Below are 19,614 nucleotides of genomic sequence, written 5' to 3'. Positions count from 1 at the left end.
ATCTGTCCTTGTATGGAATGCTGTTGCCATATCTGGAGCAGATCTTCCATCAGTTATCTTGCTCTATAAACTTCATCTTTTCTCTTCCAGTGTATTCCAACTCTAATAGTAGTTGCTTGCAGCCTTGTTGAAAGTGAAGATGTTTTAAAAAAAAAAAGAAGTGCAATTTGCATAAAACTCAATGATCTATAATGTAAAAGAACTTTTATGTGGGCATGGTTTTACAAAGCAGTATTGAAATACTTAACAAATTTGTTTTAAAACATACAACAAATTTAGTTCTACTAAATAAAAGTTCTTATTTTATAGGTTATTCACAGCAGATTATCTGGTTGCAAACAAGATTAAGGAGAGCTGCAGAGGGGAGAGAAGAAGATGGTTTGAATAATAATTTTAAAAAAATTAATGTTTTTATTTTATTTCTTCTATTTAACTAAATATTATATAATATAAATATTAATAAATATTAATTGCTTTAAAATTTTTTTTTCAAAGATGATTGGTACCCAGTTCCTCTGTTAACTTTGACTGAAGATGACGAAAAGGCTTTGTGTTGTGAAGATTTTCAAGTTTTGTTAAAAATGATGGGTTTGAAACCCCCTGCTGATGAGCAGGTATTAAATTTTTTTTTTAGTTTTCATAATTAAACTATAATTTTTAAGTTAAATAATCATATTTTAAGGAAGCTTTTTGGAGAGTTCCAGAAAGTTTGAGCCCTGTTGATTTAAAGCGTTTTGCTGACATTCTTGGAAAAACAAGTAGGTTTTTTTCACTTTTTTAGAGTTTTATTATTTTGGTTGATTATTATTGATTTTAAAACAATTTTACAATAAGGTGTTTTAAGCAATGAAAATGACAATCAAAGAAGTGGAGAACTCCTGAGGTAAAAGATTTTTTTAATCAATTAAAAATTATTTTTAAATTATTAAAAAAATAACTTTTAGATCTTGTTGTAAGATTATCTTCTTTTGCATCTATTGTTCTCCACTAAATTATTGAAAAAATAAATTTTTGATCTTGTAAGATTGTTTTCTTTGACATCTTGTTTTATTGTTCTATACAACAAACTTTACAGACTTTGAAATTTTTTGAAAATATTTTTTGAAAATTTAAAAAAAAAATCCATATTGATGGATATGACAGACTCAGCTTTAAATATGGCATTTCTACAAGCAAAACCTTATCAGTTACACTTTTTAACAAATTTTACACAGTAACCAGCCATTTTTACAACAAATTGTTTTATAGTGAAGTTTTATATTATAAATAAGTTGTGTGTTTAAAAAATTTTTAAGTATATAAAAAAGTTTTTTAAGAGACAAAAAAAAAATAGCTGTCAGGTTGTGAATTACAAAAAATTATTGGCAGGGTTGTAAATCACAAAACAAAATTTGTCAGATTGTGAATCACATACAAAGAATGACAAAAATAATTTAAGCCTTAGAAAAAAACCAAAATATTGAGATTTTAAAATTATTACAATCAATGCAACAGATTTTTTCTATCAATTTAAGATAAATTAATTTTTTTTTTTTAATTCTATTTTAGAATATTTAAGTTATTCAAGTTCGCATTATTTTATTGCCACTTATTTTGTATTGCTACTAAAAGTGCTGAATGATTTCTTTGGTTTTCTAATTTTTAGTTATGTTGTCAGTTTGTATTGATTTTTGTTCTTATTCACAAAATAAAATCGTTTTTTGTTTGGTTCTAATACTAGTAGTTAATTTCATAATTAGTTGATTGGTATAAATTTTCTTTTCAACATATTTCATAGTTAGGTGATTGGTATCAATTTTCTTTTCAACATATTTCATAGTTAGGTGATTGGTATAAATTTTCTTTTCAACATATTTTATAGTTAGGTGATTGGTATCTATTTTCTTTTCAATATATTTTCTAATTCTGTTTATTTTTTAAAAGTTGTTAGAAATTTGAAAGTTTTTTCTTATAAGCTTGAAGCTCATTTCATCACGCATAAATATAAACTTTTTTTTTAATTTTTAATAAATCTCTTCACACCCTTAACACCACCCAACTCTCTAACCAGACTTGACCTCCTCCTAAAGAGTTAAGTTTTTAAAAAGTTTAGGAAGTTTATCTGTTTCTTGAAAAAGTCAAACCAAAAAAACAAGCAAAAAGATTTAAAAATATCAAATATAATTAAGTTAATTAAAATTTATTAACTTATTTAAATTAAGTCAAGTTGTTTAAAATTATAATGCTGTATACTAATACAGATAAGTTAATGTTTATTGGTTGGTTTGGTAGGTTTATTATCGATCGACCATTTTTTCTTTTAATTATCCCTTTATTTGCAAGGTTACCTGTGTAAATCCAAACACTCAGTTGATGTATGTACAATAGGGTGATTCAGATTGTAATAGAAAAAAAAAATGTCACAAAAAACATTTTCCTCAAGGTTGCCTGTGTTCCTTTATCACCTAGGATCATGTGTACCAAAAATTAGACTAAAAGAAGCAATTTTAGGGGTTGCCATGTTTTATAAGATGAATTAACCATTGGTAAAATTTTGTGATTTTCTCAAATTTCGCAAATTTGTTTTTTCATTGTTTATTTATTTATAATTTAGAAATTGATAATATGGCAACCACTAGATCTTCTGCTGAGGTGTGGCTTGTTGGTAAACCTACACAAACTCTGTCGACTGCCAGACTTCCTTCAAGAGGGGATGTTCTTCGGAGGTTGCTCTTCCATCATATAGAAGAGAAACAAGAAGTGAAAAAAAGTATTCGGGCAACAATTGAAGCAGTTCTTGTTATATGGGAGAGAGGAAAAATTCCAACTCAAAGAATTGACAATGCGGAAAGAAAGTTAAAAAAACTTTATGACGAATATCTGCTGCTGAAAAAACACCGAGGATCAAAATCGGACAGCTGTCAAATGAAAGAAGGAATTTTCCACGCTGACCTTGAAGAACTTTTTGATATTTCAACCAAGAATGCATCAGAAGTTATGAAAAACGATGAAGATAAAGCATTTTTACGTCAGCAGCAAGAAGATCCATTAAGTTGTAGTATGGCAGGAATTGATCGGAATTTAACAGCTAGGGAGGCACGGAAACGAGTCCGAGAAACTAAAATGGAATTGAGGCGTCAAAGAAGTCAAGCGGAACTGATGGAAAAAACAGAACTCATTTCTTCTTCATCAGCAGTTGACATTGTGAGTGAAAGTAGCTCTAGTTCCTCGAATGATGATGAATATCAGACTCCTTCCGCTTCCAGCACACTGAGCACAAGTGGTTCAACGAAAAAGAAGATGAAAGTTCTAACAAATAATGTTGTATCATCTCTTGATCGTGTTAATATTTCTGATCGCCGTGCACTCTTCGTGGTTGGAACAGTGTCTCAGGCTCTTGGTCACTCGGTAAAAGATTTATCATTGTTGTACAGCACAATCCGCAGAAAAAGGCGATCTGTTCGTGAAGCGGTGACTACAGCTGACAAGGTTGATTTCTTTCCTGATGATCCACTTCTTCTGCATTGGGATGGAAAGCTCTTACCTGATATCACTGGTGGTCAAAAACAAGTGGATAGAATTGCCATCCTTGTGACTGGTGGTGGGGTGGAAAAATTGCTGGGCGTTCCAAAGATTGATCGAGGTACAGGTGAGCAACAGGCTGATGCTTGCATGAAGGCTCTTAAAGACTGGAAATTGAAAGAATTTGTTCGGGGACTGGTTTTTGACACTACTTCATCTAACACTGGGTTGAACAATGGTGCCTGCACAATAATGGAGCAGAATCTTGACCGTAATCTTATATGGATAGCATGCAGGCACCATATGTTTGAAGTCATGCTTTCCACCATTTTCACGACTGCATTTGGAACCAGTGGAGGACCTGAAGTTGGAATTTTTAATCGTTTCCAGAAACAATGGCCAGCAATCAACAAGGAGGTGTTCACTATAGGGAATAAAGAATTTTACAACTGCGATTTTTTTCTCAAACTCCGTGAAGAAATGGTAGTATATTATAGTGAAGCAATTAAAGGTCAACAACCCAGGGATGATTACTTAGAACTCTTGAATTTGTGCCTTGTTTTCCTTGGAGGATCAACTACAACATCGGAGTTCAAAGTGAAGTTTCGGGCTCCAGGTGCAACACACAATGCACGTTGGATGGCAAAAGCTATATATTGTATAAAGATATATTTGTTTCAGGATCAATTTGTTATTACTGCAAAGGAAAAGAAAGGAATAACAGATATAAGTCTTTTTGTGGCATTTGTATACGGACAGTTTTGGAATGAAGCTCCGTTAGCTGAACGAGCACCATTCAATGATGCCAAGCTTCTTCAACGGATTCAAGAATATCCAAATCGTACAATTGCAATTAATGCAGCAAAAGTTTTGCATCGCCACCTCTGGTATTTTTCTGAACATCTAATAGGATTGGCTTTCTTCGATTCCCGTGTCGACAACAACACCAAGAGAGACATGGCAAACAACCTGAAACAACAGCCAAGGCAGAAATCTCTCAAAAGACTTGATGCTGCCACATTCGATTGTCACAGCCCATTGTCTTCCTTCGTCACACAACGCACCGCAGAACTTTTCGATCTAATTTTGAAAAATGGAAAAGAAAAAGCTGAATCATTTTTAATGAAAGAATCTTCAGAGTGGGATATGGATTCAACATATCTTGAAATGAAGCACAAGGTTCGTCAAATGAAAGTCGTCAACGATTGCGCGGAACGAGGCATAGCACTTATAACATCCTTTAACTCAAGCGTTACGAAAGATGAAAACCAAAAGCAGTTTCTTCTTAGATTGGTTGATCTTCACCGGAAGGAATTTCCAGTTGCATCAAAGTCTACCCTGATGAAGATGATTGTTGAATGATGAAGATGATTGATTTATTATTGCCTAGTAATAGTATTTAGTATTTATTATCAATAAGAAATTGATAATAAATAATTCAGTAATATAATATAAAAAATGTAAAAATAAAAAATATTTTTTTTACTTTTTGTAACCTTATACCAAAATGTGACATAACATGGCAACCCCTAAATATCATCCGATTTGATTCAAATTTTGCCCAATAACTACTATTGTCATATAGAACAAGGGCAAGCTTGAGGACAACTAAAGTTTTGAACCTACAAATTTTGCATCACCCTAATGTACAATCACCACACCTATCCTTAATAATTAAGCTGGTTGATGTATGTAAGCTCAGCTACAACTATCCCTTTATATCCAATTTACCAAACCCCTATAAATTCGAGTTAGCAGATGCAAAGAGCGCTTAACGTCAGAATAGGGGTTTGACAAGAGAACCAAGCACCTACCTAAATATGAGGAGGATTTTTATAAAATACTTTTTTTATAAAACTCTTAGAGTTTGGTTTTTAAACTATAATTAAAAGATCATAAAGAGTAAATTTTAAGTGATTTCTGTGAATTTTGCTGAGTCATAAAATTTGTTTTATAAATCTTTTTGACTTCTGAAAGTTTTTTTTCACTGCCTAGTTTTTACTGTTAGTTGTTTTAGATGTGCAATGCTAAATATATATATTTCCTTTTTTTATTTTTATTGAAGTATGACAGAAATTGTTTATTTTTACTGTTTTTTGTTTGTTTGCTTCAGTTAGCTTTGTTTCACTCTTTATGTTTTCATTTAGCATTGAAAGTCCAAATGAAATAAAGACAAGTAAATCTATAAAACGATTACACTCACCAACTGATAGTGAAGATGATAGTTATGAAAAATATATTAAAACAAATCGAAAAATTAAAAGAAGCAAAATCATTGACGAGGTAACTTTTTCTCACTATCTTCTCTCACTTGTCAGAATCAGGAGTTTTTAACCAGATTTATATATATATATATATATATATATATATATATATATATATATATATATATATATATATATATATATATATATATATATATATATATATATATATATATATATATATTAGGGACTAGATTGTTTTTGACAGTGCCAACCGTATTTGAGAAAGGCCCAAATTCAGAAATTGAGGACCTTTTTTTTTTAGGGAAATACTATTTTTTTTAGCAAAAAAATGTCTACATACAGCAAAATTCATTATATATTTATATATACAGGGTGCGGAAAGAGTTCCTGTACAAAAGTATAATTTAAAAAAATTATCTGTATAGTGTTTTCTTTGAATATATAGTGTGTTTTTAGTATTCTTTTGTATTCCTTCGTATTGTTTGAGTATTTTTTAGTATTATTTTGTTTTAAATTAAAGTGTAATTTGTTTCTCGTCTTGTACAGGAACTTTTGCTGTTTTTGCTGTTTATATTTTTGTACTGGAACTTTTCCTGCACCATATATATATATATATATATATATATATATATATATATATATATATATATATATATATATATATATATATATATATATATACACATATATCTTACATTACACATTCTACCAATTAAAAGTTTATAATAGCTATAATTTATCTTTGAAAATTACAAAGTTTATGATTTGAGTGCCACAAAAAACACTCAAATCTACATAATGTTCATATCTTATACTGCATACTTAGGTCTACATAATTTGTCACTGATGTATATATTGATAAAAAACTGGTTTATTGACAGTCTAGTTGCAAAAATGTTGCCACCTAAACTTAGTAATATGAATTTTCATATTTTACATCACATTTAAAGCACTTTTCCCACTTTATGAACAACTACCAACAAAATGTAAATATTTAGTGTTTAAAATTCACATTCCATATAAGTTACCTTATAAAAATAATAATTAATTTCATAGAGATAAGATATTAAAAAGCTTCTTAAAAAGAGTTGTTTTTTTTTTTTTTTATCATCTTCGCTTCCAACAAGGCTGCAAGCAGCCACTAATTAAAGTTGGAAGTTACTGAAAGAGAAAAGATAAAGATTGTAGAGCAAGATAACGATTGACAGAGGACTTAAAAGATTGCAAATTATATGAGTCAGGAAAGCAAGATGAAGGAAGCGAATTCGAAAGAACTGATGTTCGAGGAAAAAAACTAGATGAATAAGCGTTTTTGGAGCACTTAGGAACAGTCACAGAAAAAAGATTACACTTAATTGAATGACGAGTAACACGAGAATGAATTATAGTAGATGGCACAAGAGACGCTAGCTCTTTAGAGCAGTGCCCATTATAGTATTTGTAGAAAAGAGAAAGAGAAGCAACATTACGACGATGTGATAATGGTTGGAGGTTGGCTGCAAGAGCAGGTCCAACTATGTTTACAATGCGTTTTTGCACCTTGTCTAAAAGAGAAAGGGCATCATTAGAAGATCCGCCCCAGATATGGCAACAATATTCCATACAAGACTGGATTTGAGATTTATAGAGATAGAGAATAGAATCGTAAGTAAGAAAGTGACGAGCTCGATAAAGAGATGCAACCTTAGCAGATGCTAATTTTGCAACTGATTTGATATATGGTTTCCAAGAAAGATTGGAAGTAAGAGTTAATCCTAGAAGATGAAGAGTAGGTGACTCATCGAGTACATCACCATTCATAAATATAGGAAGATCTAAATTATTGTTTTATCTGAATTAAAGTTCACCAGCCACTGAGAGCCCCATGCTGTAGCAGAAGTAAGATCCTTTTCAAGCTCAAAGGCCCCCTCCAAGCAATCAGAGGGTGTTGGTTTTTTATCACGACAAGAACAAATGGTAGTGTCATCAGCAAACAATGCCACCTTAGATGAGAGAATATCTGGAAGATCGTTAATGTAAATTAAAAAGAGTATAGGGCCAAAGATAGAGCCTTGAGGAACCCCTGAAGTTACAGAATAAGAAGAAGAGTGTTGTCCATCGAGGACAACTTTTATGCTACGATTGGAAAGGAAGGATTTAATGATCTTAAAGATGTTGCCGGATACACCATAAGAAGAAAGCTTATGGAGAAGACCAGCATGCTAAACTTTATCAAAAGCTTTTGAAATGTCAAGAGCGGTGGGTTTATCCTCTCCACCTTTATCTAATGCGCGATAAAACCTGTCAGTTATTACTGTTAACAAATCAGCTGTAGAACGAGAAGATCGAAATCCATATTGATGGTCAGAAAGTAAGTTATTAGATTCAAGATGAGAAATTAAGTGTTTGTTAATTAAAGATTCAAAAACCTTGAATCTTTAATTAACAAACACTTGGGACGGTAGATAGACGAATCAGATCGCTCTCCAGAATTTTTAAAGGTAGGGATAACAGATGCCCCTTTCCAGCAGGCTGGAAAGCAAGACTCTGATAAGCACTTGTTGAATAGTTTTGAGAGTATAGACGACAGCTCCGGAGAACACTTCTGCAAGACAATAACAGGTATGTTGTCCGGGCCACAAGCTGTAGAAAAGTCTAGGCAGGAAATCACTTTAGATACAGACTCTGGAGTGATATGAATGTCAAGCAATGGATCAACCTGTTTGTTGGCAATATCAGGTCGAAAGCAATTAGTGGAATCATGAGATGATATTGATGAAAAGTTTTTAGCAAACAATTCAGCTTTGTCTTTAGGTAAGGTGACAAAGTCTGAACCATTCAAGAGAGGTGGAATTATAGATTTGCCCTTATTATTGATATTATTAAAGATTCTCCATAAGTCAGGAGAGCCTAATTTTTGAGATGAGATACGAGATTTCATGACCTGAGAATAGCGGGCTTTGGCGTTAGACAAGACCTTTTTACAATTGTTTCTAGCAGTAATATACAGACGTCTGTTTTCTGGAGAATTGTTTTGCTGATAAATATGGAAGTAACGGTTTCGATTGGCAATCGCAGCTGCACAGTGTGAAGAAAACCATGGAGGAGAGTGAGGCTTGACCTGGAATCGTCGAGAGGGAATAAAAGATTCCATGCCAGCTTGAATCCACGAAGTTATGTAAGAAGCACATTTGTCGACAGGAAGACAAAATATTTCTACTCAAGGGCCATCACAAAGAAAATCACGGAAAGAATCCCAGTCAGCTTTACTGTAGTTGTAAGAGGTTCGATAATAGGGGGATTCAGGTGATGAAGAAGAATGAGATAATAGTTTTAGAGAGATTTTGATTAAGAGTTTTCAGATTTAGAGTTATCAATTTATCTCCAGTTCAGTAATGATATTTGTTTTGAAATGTTTACAATACTATCTTCTTAGCTAGAGTGTCTCTTAAACACTTTAAAGCAGCTGTGCAATTGATTTCAGTCAATGTATCTAGCATATGGTCATATTATTTTTTATCAAATAACTGTTTACTGAACCAAAGTTTTTTACATGGATTTGCAATAAAGGTTTCTGCTTTTTCAAGTTTAACTTTAAACCCCCCCCCCCTCCTTTCTCCCTCCCCCTCCATGTTGGTATAAGAAAATAGGCAATAAGGAAATATAATGCACTAGAATTTCATCATGCCACCATAAGTTTATTTTATTTTTAATTTTTATAACATTCATATTTATAATTACATTCATATTTATAATTTTTTTCAAAGTATTCATAAGTTTTTTGAAGATATTTACATTTTTTTGTGAAGATATTTATAGTTTTATTGAAAATATTTATAATTTTTTTGAAGATGTTTATAATTTTTTTAAGGAAATTTATAATTTTTTTGAAGATGTTTGTAATTTTTTTGAAGACATTCATACATTTTTATCAAGTCAAGTTTATAGTCAAAGCAGGAGTTATTGATTCTTAATCTATGAAAAAAGAAAGCATATTTTAAAATGAGGTTCAGCATATAATGCTGACATCCTAATGTTGTGGTTTAGTAAAGTTTCTTATTTCTATTTCTCTTGCATTTTCAAAGTTATACCATTGAATTTTCCTGTGTTTACTGCTGGACGCATTCAAATTGCAATAATTCCATTTTATAAAATTTTTTACATATATATATATAAATATTTACATTTCTTATAAAATTTACTTTAATAAATTTTATAAGAAAAATAATTTTCTTATAAAATATATATTGCAAGTTCAATATTATTAACAAAGACAGATTAATAATTTTAATTTTAACAATATAACTTAGTTTTGTAGACAAGGGGGTGGGGGTACTTTAAAACTACATTCTATATTACAATTAAACTTTAAACTTAAACACTAATATAATTAACAGTTTGCTCTTTTTTTTTTTTTTTCCTTTTTCTTTTTTTTTGTAGCTGTCCATCAATGAGTGGGAAATAGGGTGATACAATTTTGTATCACCCTATTTCGTACAAACTCTGATACAAGTTTTACAGCCCTTTCAGAACTATCATTTACTACTTCAAGTTTACAGTTTTGTCTGAAACCTGTCATTCCAGTTTGTCTGAGACCATTTAAACATAAAATTTTCTGGAGCTGCTGTTTTGTCTAAATTAGTTTGCTCCCAGAAATGTTTGAGATGTAGTTCATATATATGCATCCTGCAGGCAAGCTCTGATTGACTGAACCTAATATTGGTTCCTGAATACCTTCCAGTATTTGAGGCAGTTGTGTCAAAACATAATTTGTTCTCATCATCACTTATTCCATAGTCTTCTAGTACATTATCCAAAGCTTCATACTGAGCAGCTCCAGTTCCATGTTCCATAGCTGAAATTCCAAGAAGCTTAGCTTCTCAATCATTATTAGCTGAAATAGCACTATAATATAATATAACCTGTCTCTTTTTTTCTTTCTTCCCATCAGTGATATCTTCCATAATTTTTTCATCAAAGTGTGCTATTATGAGGAGAAGTGCTTTCTCAGCAGCTTTTTTAACTCCCCTTTTGTGCTGTGCAGCATTTTGCTGGATGGTTTTTTTTTTGCTTGCCAAATAATTGGTTGAGACTGAAAAGCTTTCCCTGCATCTTTTGAGTTCTTACACTTACTTTTCTTTAAATTCTCCCAGCTGTTGATCAGATCAGTGATACGCATATTTTACATTTATTATTATGATAATAATATATGTAAAAGATTTATAAAATATTATATTTTACAAAAATTTTGTAGTGTATTTTATGGTAACCAATCCCTTCAATATGAATTCACTTTTGTTTACCCTACCTTATAAATGAGTCAGAGAGTATAGCATCCTTGTATCCTCCATTTATCTGAGGTTTCTTAACTGCAAATAGAATGCAGTTTTCAGGACAGCTATCACCAGAACACTTAGCTGTTTGATATCCAATGATACAAGCAATCAGCTTTTTTGTTGGAGTTATTTTGTCAACAGATCTTTTAAACTAAAAGTGGAGAATAATATCTGTATTTGTTGAAAACATTTTTTCTTTGGATCTTGTTCAAAAAAAAAAAATATTCCCTTGTTTTAAGCCTTGTCAATCTTGGCATATGGTTACTGAAAATTTTAGTCTAAACAGTATTTTGATTAAAAATAAATAAAACAATAGATATTCATTCTTTGTTTAAATCACACATATTTTACATTAATAATTTTGTATATAACCACGTGCTTGTTATAGATTGTTATGGAAAACCAGATAGACATTCCAGAACACAGAATCTAAAATGGAATTAAAAGGCAAATACAGCAATATGTCCATCCATAAAATTAGCACAGTAACAAACAAATATTCCAAAATATTCAGGAATCAAAATGTTATCATGATTTCAATATTTATATTGTCTTTTTTTCTAGAGAAAACAGAGTAATTTTAAATAATATGATATAAATAATATGAAATTTAAATAATTTTGAGGGGTATCGCACCCATGAGGGGGAGCCAGTGACATGCCCCCTTCTATATAAAGGTTGGTAATGATTAGTACCAATATTAATTTTTTCAGAATTTGGCCAAAATATGAAGAATAAACCAGTGTCAGTTATACATAGTAATGCGTCATTTTATGTAAAAATCTGTTTTTTTTTTCATCACTTTCTCCAGATCATGTGGAATAAAAACTACCATATTTCTTTTTGGTCCTACCCTATTAATAACTAATGCAAAATGAGTTAATTTTAAAGGTTTTCAGAAGACCTCTGAAGTTTGATATGTTTTTATACAGAAATTAGACTGGCGGGGACCTTTAAAATCATCTGACATCAAAATTTTTGGGCTTGAAAATTATTTTTATACTGGTGGTTAACCATTCCAGGTAAGACCAATTTGATTTTTAAAAATTGGTAAAGTGTGAATCACCCTAGTGGGTGATTTAAATGTGCTTTAAATGCTTTAATGTAAAGTTTGAAAAAATATGTTTTTATCTTGAGGGTCGATATTTTGGGACAATAAACCAGTTTTTCATCAATAGTTCAACATTTCACAGGTTATAGGAATATGGATTTATTAAAAAAGCCTAGTGTCAATAGGAAAGTTGGCATCTCCTTATGATCTTTCTTGTTTGTTTCTTGAACTAAGATTTTTCTTCGTGTTAACAATAAAATTCTCTATTGGTTCTTTCTTTTGAGCTCGTTCAGATATTCTTGACACTCGTTTGTAAATTTATTAAAACTTGTATTTTAATTTTTCGTATTTGCTAGATCACTGTTCCTGTTTATTGATAAACTCGTTTGTTTTAATGCAATAAAAGAAGATATTTTTTCATAAAAGACACCTGCTTTTAGCCTTAAAAACAAGAGATTTGTTTTTAAGGCTAAAAACATTTTTCTTTTATGTTTTATAGAATTTCATTAAATTTTTTAAATTTTTCTTTTAGCAGCTTATTATTTTTGTTGTTCCCAGAACTTGAATAAAATTACCATCTTGACCTTTTAATATAGAATAATTGTAAAACAACTTTCTGCTTGACATCAACTTCTGCTCAAGTGTCAATTTTTCCATTTATTATTTTGTTGTTAATCTTAAAGATTATCTGACTTTGTTTCTTACATTTTATTAACAAATAGACTAGATAATTAAGTGTTAACTAAATATACAGAAATGTAATTTTCATATATGCTTTTTGTAATCTAGTATGTCGCCCCTTGAGACTTTTGGAATTTGTTAAGTTATTTTTTTATTTTCATTATTCATTTTTGTTCTGCTTTGTTGTATTTTCAACTTCTTTTTTTTTCTAGTTTTGTTACTTTCTTTTAACTTGATCTGCGTTGTATTTAAACCGAACTTGATTTTATCTTCATATTTTTCTAATCCATTGGTTAATGCGATGTTTGAATTATTTTTGATGTTCTGTTTAATTTTATTAAATCGACCCTTTTTTTTTTAATATCATTTCTACATTTGCTAATTTTTTGCTCTGCTCATCAATCTTAATAACTGTGACATCATCAATCTTAATAACTGTGACATTAATCCTAGTAACTGTCGTGTCATCAATTTTAATAACTGTGGTGTCGTCAATCCTAGTAACTGTTGTGTCATCAATTTTAATAACTGCGGTGTCGTCAATCCTAGTAACTGTTGTGTCATCAATTTTAATAAGACTAAGATTGATGACATCATTATTTAGTATCGTATATTTACTTAACCGTAAAATAGATTTAATTTTTCTTTTTTTAATATATTTAAAGTGGCAAATTTCATAGATGAAGCATATTTACAAAATTATTTTAAAAGTATTTGAGACTACAAATAAAAAACTACAGGGCGGCTTCAAAAAGTATTGTTATTTCTTAATCTATAATAAGTTTAACTAAGGCATTTTAAAACAATTTTAGAAACAAAAAATTTTATTTTAATAAAGTTATAGCCTTGTCAAATTTAAAATCCCATTAGCCGGTTGTAAACATTACATGATTTTAAGGTATATCCCATTGGCTGGGGTGTTTAAACCTTAAGAGATTTTCTAATGAAATTTCGTATCTATTGATTAACTTTATTTTGGTTAAAATAATTATTAAAAACTCATTTTATCCTCGTTTGGTTTGATTATATCCCATCCCTAAAATTTAAACGCCTATGTATCCCTATATTTTATTTTAAATGTGAAAAGCTATCTTAATCAACAGCAAAACAACATCCGTTAGTTTTACACCTAAAACAAGTGAACGAGAATTCTATACTTAAGTTAGCAAAATTGGAATTATGCAAACATCTATATAAGCTAAGTATTTTACTTATATACATGTTTGTATAAAGAAATTATTTAACGCCAGGAGACTTGCGTCATATTAACACTGCTTAAGTTAATCCAGCTCAAAAACTAGCAGCCTTGCGGAGCCATAAAGTCGCTAGTGTCTAGAGTCGGAGGTGAGTAAACTTGTCGACTTACAAATAAATATACGAGTATATTTTTAAAAATTTGTTATATATTTTGGTATATAAAAATACTTTTTAAAATTTGAAAATTAAAAGGAAGTTATAAATGCATAATTAACAGCTATTTACTATTTTTTGTATTTTTGTAATATTTTGATTAGTTCAGACCGTCATCAGACGTAAAATAAAGCCAAAACAAGCTTATAAATATATATTTTTTTCCATAACAAACTTTTAGTTTTTGAATAAAAGTAATTTAAAGAAGAAAAAAAAGAACTCTTAAAATAACCACGTACCAATTTGCTTAGCTTTTCTTGTACGAATTAATTATTTGAAATAATTAGTTTGTTTGCATAACGTATTGACGTTTTGAGATAATAAAAATGTCAGAAGTGGGATTTGAACCCACGCCTACAAGAGTAGACTGCGACCTGAACGCAGCGCCTTAGACCACTCGGCCATCCTGACTATTTGACTTCATGTTTTGCAAGTTTTATAAATATCAAATTAAACTTACTTTCGACGCGTTTTTTTTTTTTTTTTTAATTTTTATAATTATATTTTTTTTGCATAATAAATATTATTTATCGCGCAGAATATATTTAAAATAAACGCAGAATATATTTAAAATAAACGCATAATATGTTTAAAAAACAACAATAAAGTTCAACATTAGCGTTATTGACACGAAATTGAGCAAAAAATTCCTTGCTTATTTTATATTCAATAATTGTACATTTCGTGAAATGAGCGTTTCACGATCTGTGCGTAACATAATATGTTTTATTATGTTATATATTATATAACATAAATGTTACAAAATGATATAAATACATAATCTATATCATGGCCTACTTAAATTACACGACCTGATTAGTTGCATTTTCCGTAAAAAAATTAAGAGGCCAGTTTTTTTACGGCTCAAGTATAAAAACTTAATTTTTGTTTAAACTTTGTTAAAAAACTTAATTTTTGTTTAAAAGTCTTGTTTGTACTATAAATGTTTTATTCTTATTTTATTAAAATGGTTTAATAATAGTTAGATTTTCTTTGAGTTGTTATTTTGTGCTGGATTTTTTGTTAACTGATTGCCTGCTTCTGTTTATTCCAACAACACAGAATACTGAAATAGGTTTTCAGATAGCTATATCAACACATACCAACATGCTACTAAAAATAACCATACAGGTTGCTAAAACTAACTACAACTCTCCATTGGAAATAATTTTAAAGGTTTGTAATTATGTATTTATTATAATTGCAATTATTAGGTATAAAACATGGATTTACCTTTGAAATATTTACACTGCATAACAATGTTTTGCAATCATTGCAAAAAATTGCAGCAATGTAAATACTCTATTATGCTGCATATTTCAAACATACAGCAATTAAAATGCAATAAATCATTTTTATGTTTGAAAAAAGAAATTGATGAGTGTATTACCTCAATGCACCAATCTGAATTTAAGATAAGAGCTGTTGTTATGTTGTTACCGATAACCATTCTACCAATGTTAATGCATTTTTATAGTTTCATAAAGCATATACTGGAGATGGAAAATTATTAAGTTATCATCCAGTTTGAAAAAGGAGTATTTAAAACATACTTATTATTTGATACACTGTTATATAGAAAATGTTATAAACAACAAAAAAATGTTTTTTTCTTCTTTTTCATTTGAGTTTTTCACAGACTATGATAAATTTACTGCTAGTTACATTGCAGGAAATATATTTTTTAAAGTTTATTAAAAGACCAATTAATAAACAAGCAAGAAAAAGCAAAATAAATTAATTATCAAGTCACATATCTTGGAAACAACAAACATGTTGTCAACATTGACAATATTTGACGAAACAACTGCAGCTGTAATGTAGAGTTATTTTTCTGAAAGAAATAATCCAGCACAATTTTTATCATTGTTTTATAAGTTATTTATCATACTTAATTCAAAGCAGAAGCTCAATTCATCCAATCAAACTCAGCAATACTGCTTAGAAAGGTGATACCAAACCCACACTTTATAGAGAAATGGCAAATTGTACTGAAATTTGATCAAAATAAAATTTGATAAATACTTTACATTAACCAAACAAACTTCTTGTGCTCTAATTACAACACTACAAGCAATTGTATCTCCTATGAATTTCTTAGTTCCAATTTACAAAGTGATCCTTTGGAGCTAGGTTTTAGTAAGTATAGTTAAATGACCAGCCGTAAACTTTTTGTGAGTCTTTCAGAAATATGGATTAATAAAAAGATTTTAGCAGATTTTCCCAGAAAATATTTATCAGAATTTTGAAAATCCTTAAAAAATACAGCAGAGAAAATAAAATTAGCCTCGCCATTATTTTTCGTTCTAATTAAACAAAAATGGCAGTGAAACAATTATTAAATCTACTTCATTTCTTATTACCTTATACTACAACTAAAAAGTTTATAAATTGGTATGTTTGATTAATTACAAACGGAAAAAAAAATAAAAGTATTCAATTTGTGGAGAAAATAGAATTAGCCTCATTTACGTTATATACAAGAAAATACACAAAATATTTTGTTTTTATGCTCTTTAATATTTAGTATTGCTTCCTGATTTTTTAATGACTTCAAATATGCAACTTTACATACTAGTCACAAGATTTTGAATAGTTTCTATAGATATTTCATTCCAAGTTTCTCTGATACGAGTTTTCAGCTCCAAAGTGGATTCAAATTGCATTTTCATAAACCTTTCTAGAAAGTATGCACCATAGATTTTTAATTGAGTTAAGATCTGGACTACATGTTGGCCATTCCATTGTGTGAATATTTTTTTCTCTAAACCAAGCTTTTGCAAGCTTTGAATTATGGATAACAGCATTATCTTGTTGAAAAGTGAAATTTTCACCCATCAGTTCCTCACCATGTTCAAGCAAACTTATTTCTAATAAGTCAATGTAGTCCTGTGAATTCATTTTTGTTAAAATCTATGCCAGTGGGAGTTTTCCAGCAAAGGAAAAAGCCCCCCAAACCATAACAGTTTCACCACCAAAGTTACGACTCATCCAAGTTTCTTTCTCATTTTGAAGAGTGTGCCAGTAATATTAATAGCCATCAGGGCCATCTAGATTGAACTTTTTTTCATCACTAAAAAGAAGTTGATGCCACTCTTCCCGCCAAGACATGTGTTCTTTTGCAAATTGTAATCTAACTTCTTTATGACGAGCAGGAATATTTTGGTTTTGGTTTATGCTATTTCCAAACTGTGTTTGGATCTTCATGTAAGATTTGTCTCACACGTTGAACAGATACAGGTAATTGTAAATCAGCACAAATTTGAGATGCAGTCATGTGCTGAGCAGCAGCACAACATACAATATCTCATTTAGTACGATCATTAATTTTACGTTTACCACAACTTTCCTTATAAGCTCCATAATTAACCCCAATCTTGAAGTAATTATTAACCACTTTTGGAGATCTTTTAATTTTCTTTGCAATTTCCCGATTAGATAAGCTTGTATCTTTGTATGCTTTGATTACGGCTAATTCTTCATTCGTTAAACGCTTACCACGTCCCATTTCAAATTAAGGTATCAAAAACCAAATGTTAAAAACTTTATTAGCACTGATTTCACAGTCTTTGTTTAACTTACAAATAATAATAAAAAACTAAGTCACAAATGCGTATCACCAGATCAAAATATACAAGTAAATTGAAAATAATTATTAAAGAGGCTAATCCTTTTTATTACCGCAAATATCAAGTATTATACACTTTATGGTTTTATCAAATGTACCGCAATTTAATTATGCTTTATTTTAATCTAAAAAGTTGTTGTTTGTAACAGTAATTATATTTTATATAGAGAAGAACCTATATATCTATTTCAACCTCTGTCTAATTTTATTTGTCATCTTTTTAGTATTTTCCATGTTAATTCTTTTATTCTATACTTCTATATAAAACATTGCAATAATAACATTATACTTCTAATAAAACATTGCAATAATAACATTATACTTCTAATAAAACATTGCAGTCATTCTTTTTCAATTAAAAATTTGCAGAACAAATTTTAAAGATTTGCTATAGCAGTGTCAATTTTTGCTAATGAAAACACCAAAAGTGTAGAATCAAATATAGATCTCATATTGTTAATCATATTTTTAATAAATATGGTTAACAATACGAGATTTCCTCAATGAATATATAATTTGCAAAATAAAATTACATATTCATTGAGAAAAGATCAAGTGAAAGAATTCCAAAAAAAACAAAGACCAAATAAATATTCCTAGTAAAAAGGTATTTCTTCTTTAAATTTCAATTATAATAAATACAAAATTACAAACCTTTGATTTTATTTACATTGGAGAGTTTTAGCAACATGTAAGTTTATTTTCAGTAGCATGTTTATATATAGCTATCTGAAAATCTATTTCAGAATTCTATGTTATTGGAATAACTGAAGCAGGCAATCAGTTAACAAAAAATCCAGCACAAAATAATGCAAGTACTCAAAGAAACTCTAACTGTTATTAAACCATTTTAATAAAATAAGAATAAAACAATTATAGTGCAAACAAGACTCCTAACCATAACAAAAAATAAGTTTTTATACTTGAGCCGTAAAAAACTTATTTATTTTTTTACGGCTCAAGTATAAAAAGTTTTTACTCTTTATTTTTTACTATATATAATTTATACTTAAATTACTATATTTATATATGTTTTTTTTTAAATAACTTGTTTATAAGAAACTAGTCATGGTCCAAAAATCTTGAGAAACTCTTAGTACTAAGTTTCTTTTCAATAAGAAACTTTTATTTACAGTTTAAGGAATATTTTCTAACTTTTTAGATTCTTATCACATCTACATAACATTAAAAACGGCATTAAGAAAAAATAATAAATAATATCAACATTGTGCATAGTTAAAAAGCGATGGAGAACAGTTTAATATAGTATATATAGTAACAGTTTAGTGAGTATTTAATTTGCACACGCAATCGAATGGAATTCAATTCGATTGTGAATGAAATGCTATATTAACAAACTCTTAAGAAACTTGCAGCCCTTAAAGTTAAGAAGCATTCTAGTACTAGTACAGTTGCTTGGTTTCCAATTTTAAAAAAACGTGTAATTTTCAAGTAAGGACGTGTTTATGGGGGAGGGGCGATAAGGCCTCCTCCAAGAACTTTTTTTTTTTTTCATACATATATATATATATATGTATGTATGTATGTATGTATGTATTTATATATGTGTGTGTGTGTTATTAGGGTCATGACTTTTTTCAAGCCCATGCTCCTGTACTGTATTTTGATGAACTTTTACCTAAAAAGCACGAAATTAACTATTATTTGCATATCTTTTGAAAGAAGTTTACTCCGCCATTGAAAAATCGATTTTGACATAAGTATCGATTAGGGTTATGACTTTTTTTCAAGCCCATGCTCCTGTACTGTAGTTTGATGAACTTTTACCTAAAAAGCACG

General features: G+C 29.5%; 1 protein-coding gene and 1 non-coding gene across 2 annotated transcripts in view; one reads left to right on the top strand and one right to left on the bottom strand.

Annotated features, from left to right (window-relative positions):
- The window catches only part of LOC101240464 (protein timeless homolog), a 111,614-nt gene that overhangs the window by 79,808 nt on the left and 12,192 nt on the right, over positions 1-19,614 (top strand). Inside the window, exons 34-38 of the mRNA XM_065810167.1 lie at positions 310-378; positions 496-614; positions 683-758; positions 835-883; positions 5,649-5,784. Coding sequence (XP_065666239.1) covers positions 310-378; positions 496-614; positions 683-758; positions 835-883; positions 5,649-5,784 — 449 coding nt within the window. The remainder of the gene's footprint in view (positions 1-309; positions 379-495; positions 615-682; positions 759-834; positions 884-5,648; positions 5,785-19,614) is intronic.
- trnal-cag (transfer RNA leucine (anticodon CAG)) lies at positions 14,514-14,597 on the bottom strand. The gene has a single exon. It is a non-coding gene; the product is annotated as a tRNA-Leu (tRNA).

The sequence above is a fragment of the Hydra vulgaris genome, chromosome 11 (assembly GCF_038396675.1).
Source record: "Hydra vulgaris chromosome 11, alternate assembly HydraT2T_AEP".
Taxonomy (NCBI): domain Eukaryota; kingdom Metazoa; phylum Cnidaria; class Hydrozoa; order Anthoathecata; family Hydridae; genus Hydra; species Hydra vulgaris.
Note: the sequence above shows the minus strand (reverse complement) of the source record. Positions and strands in the feature narration are given on the sequence as shown.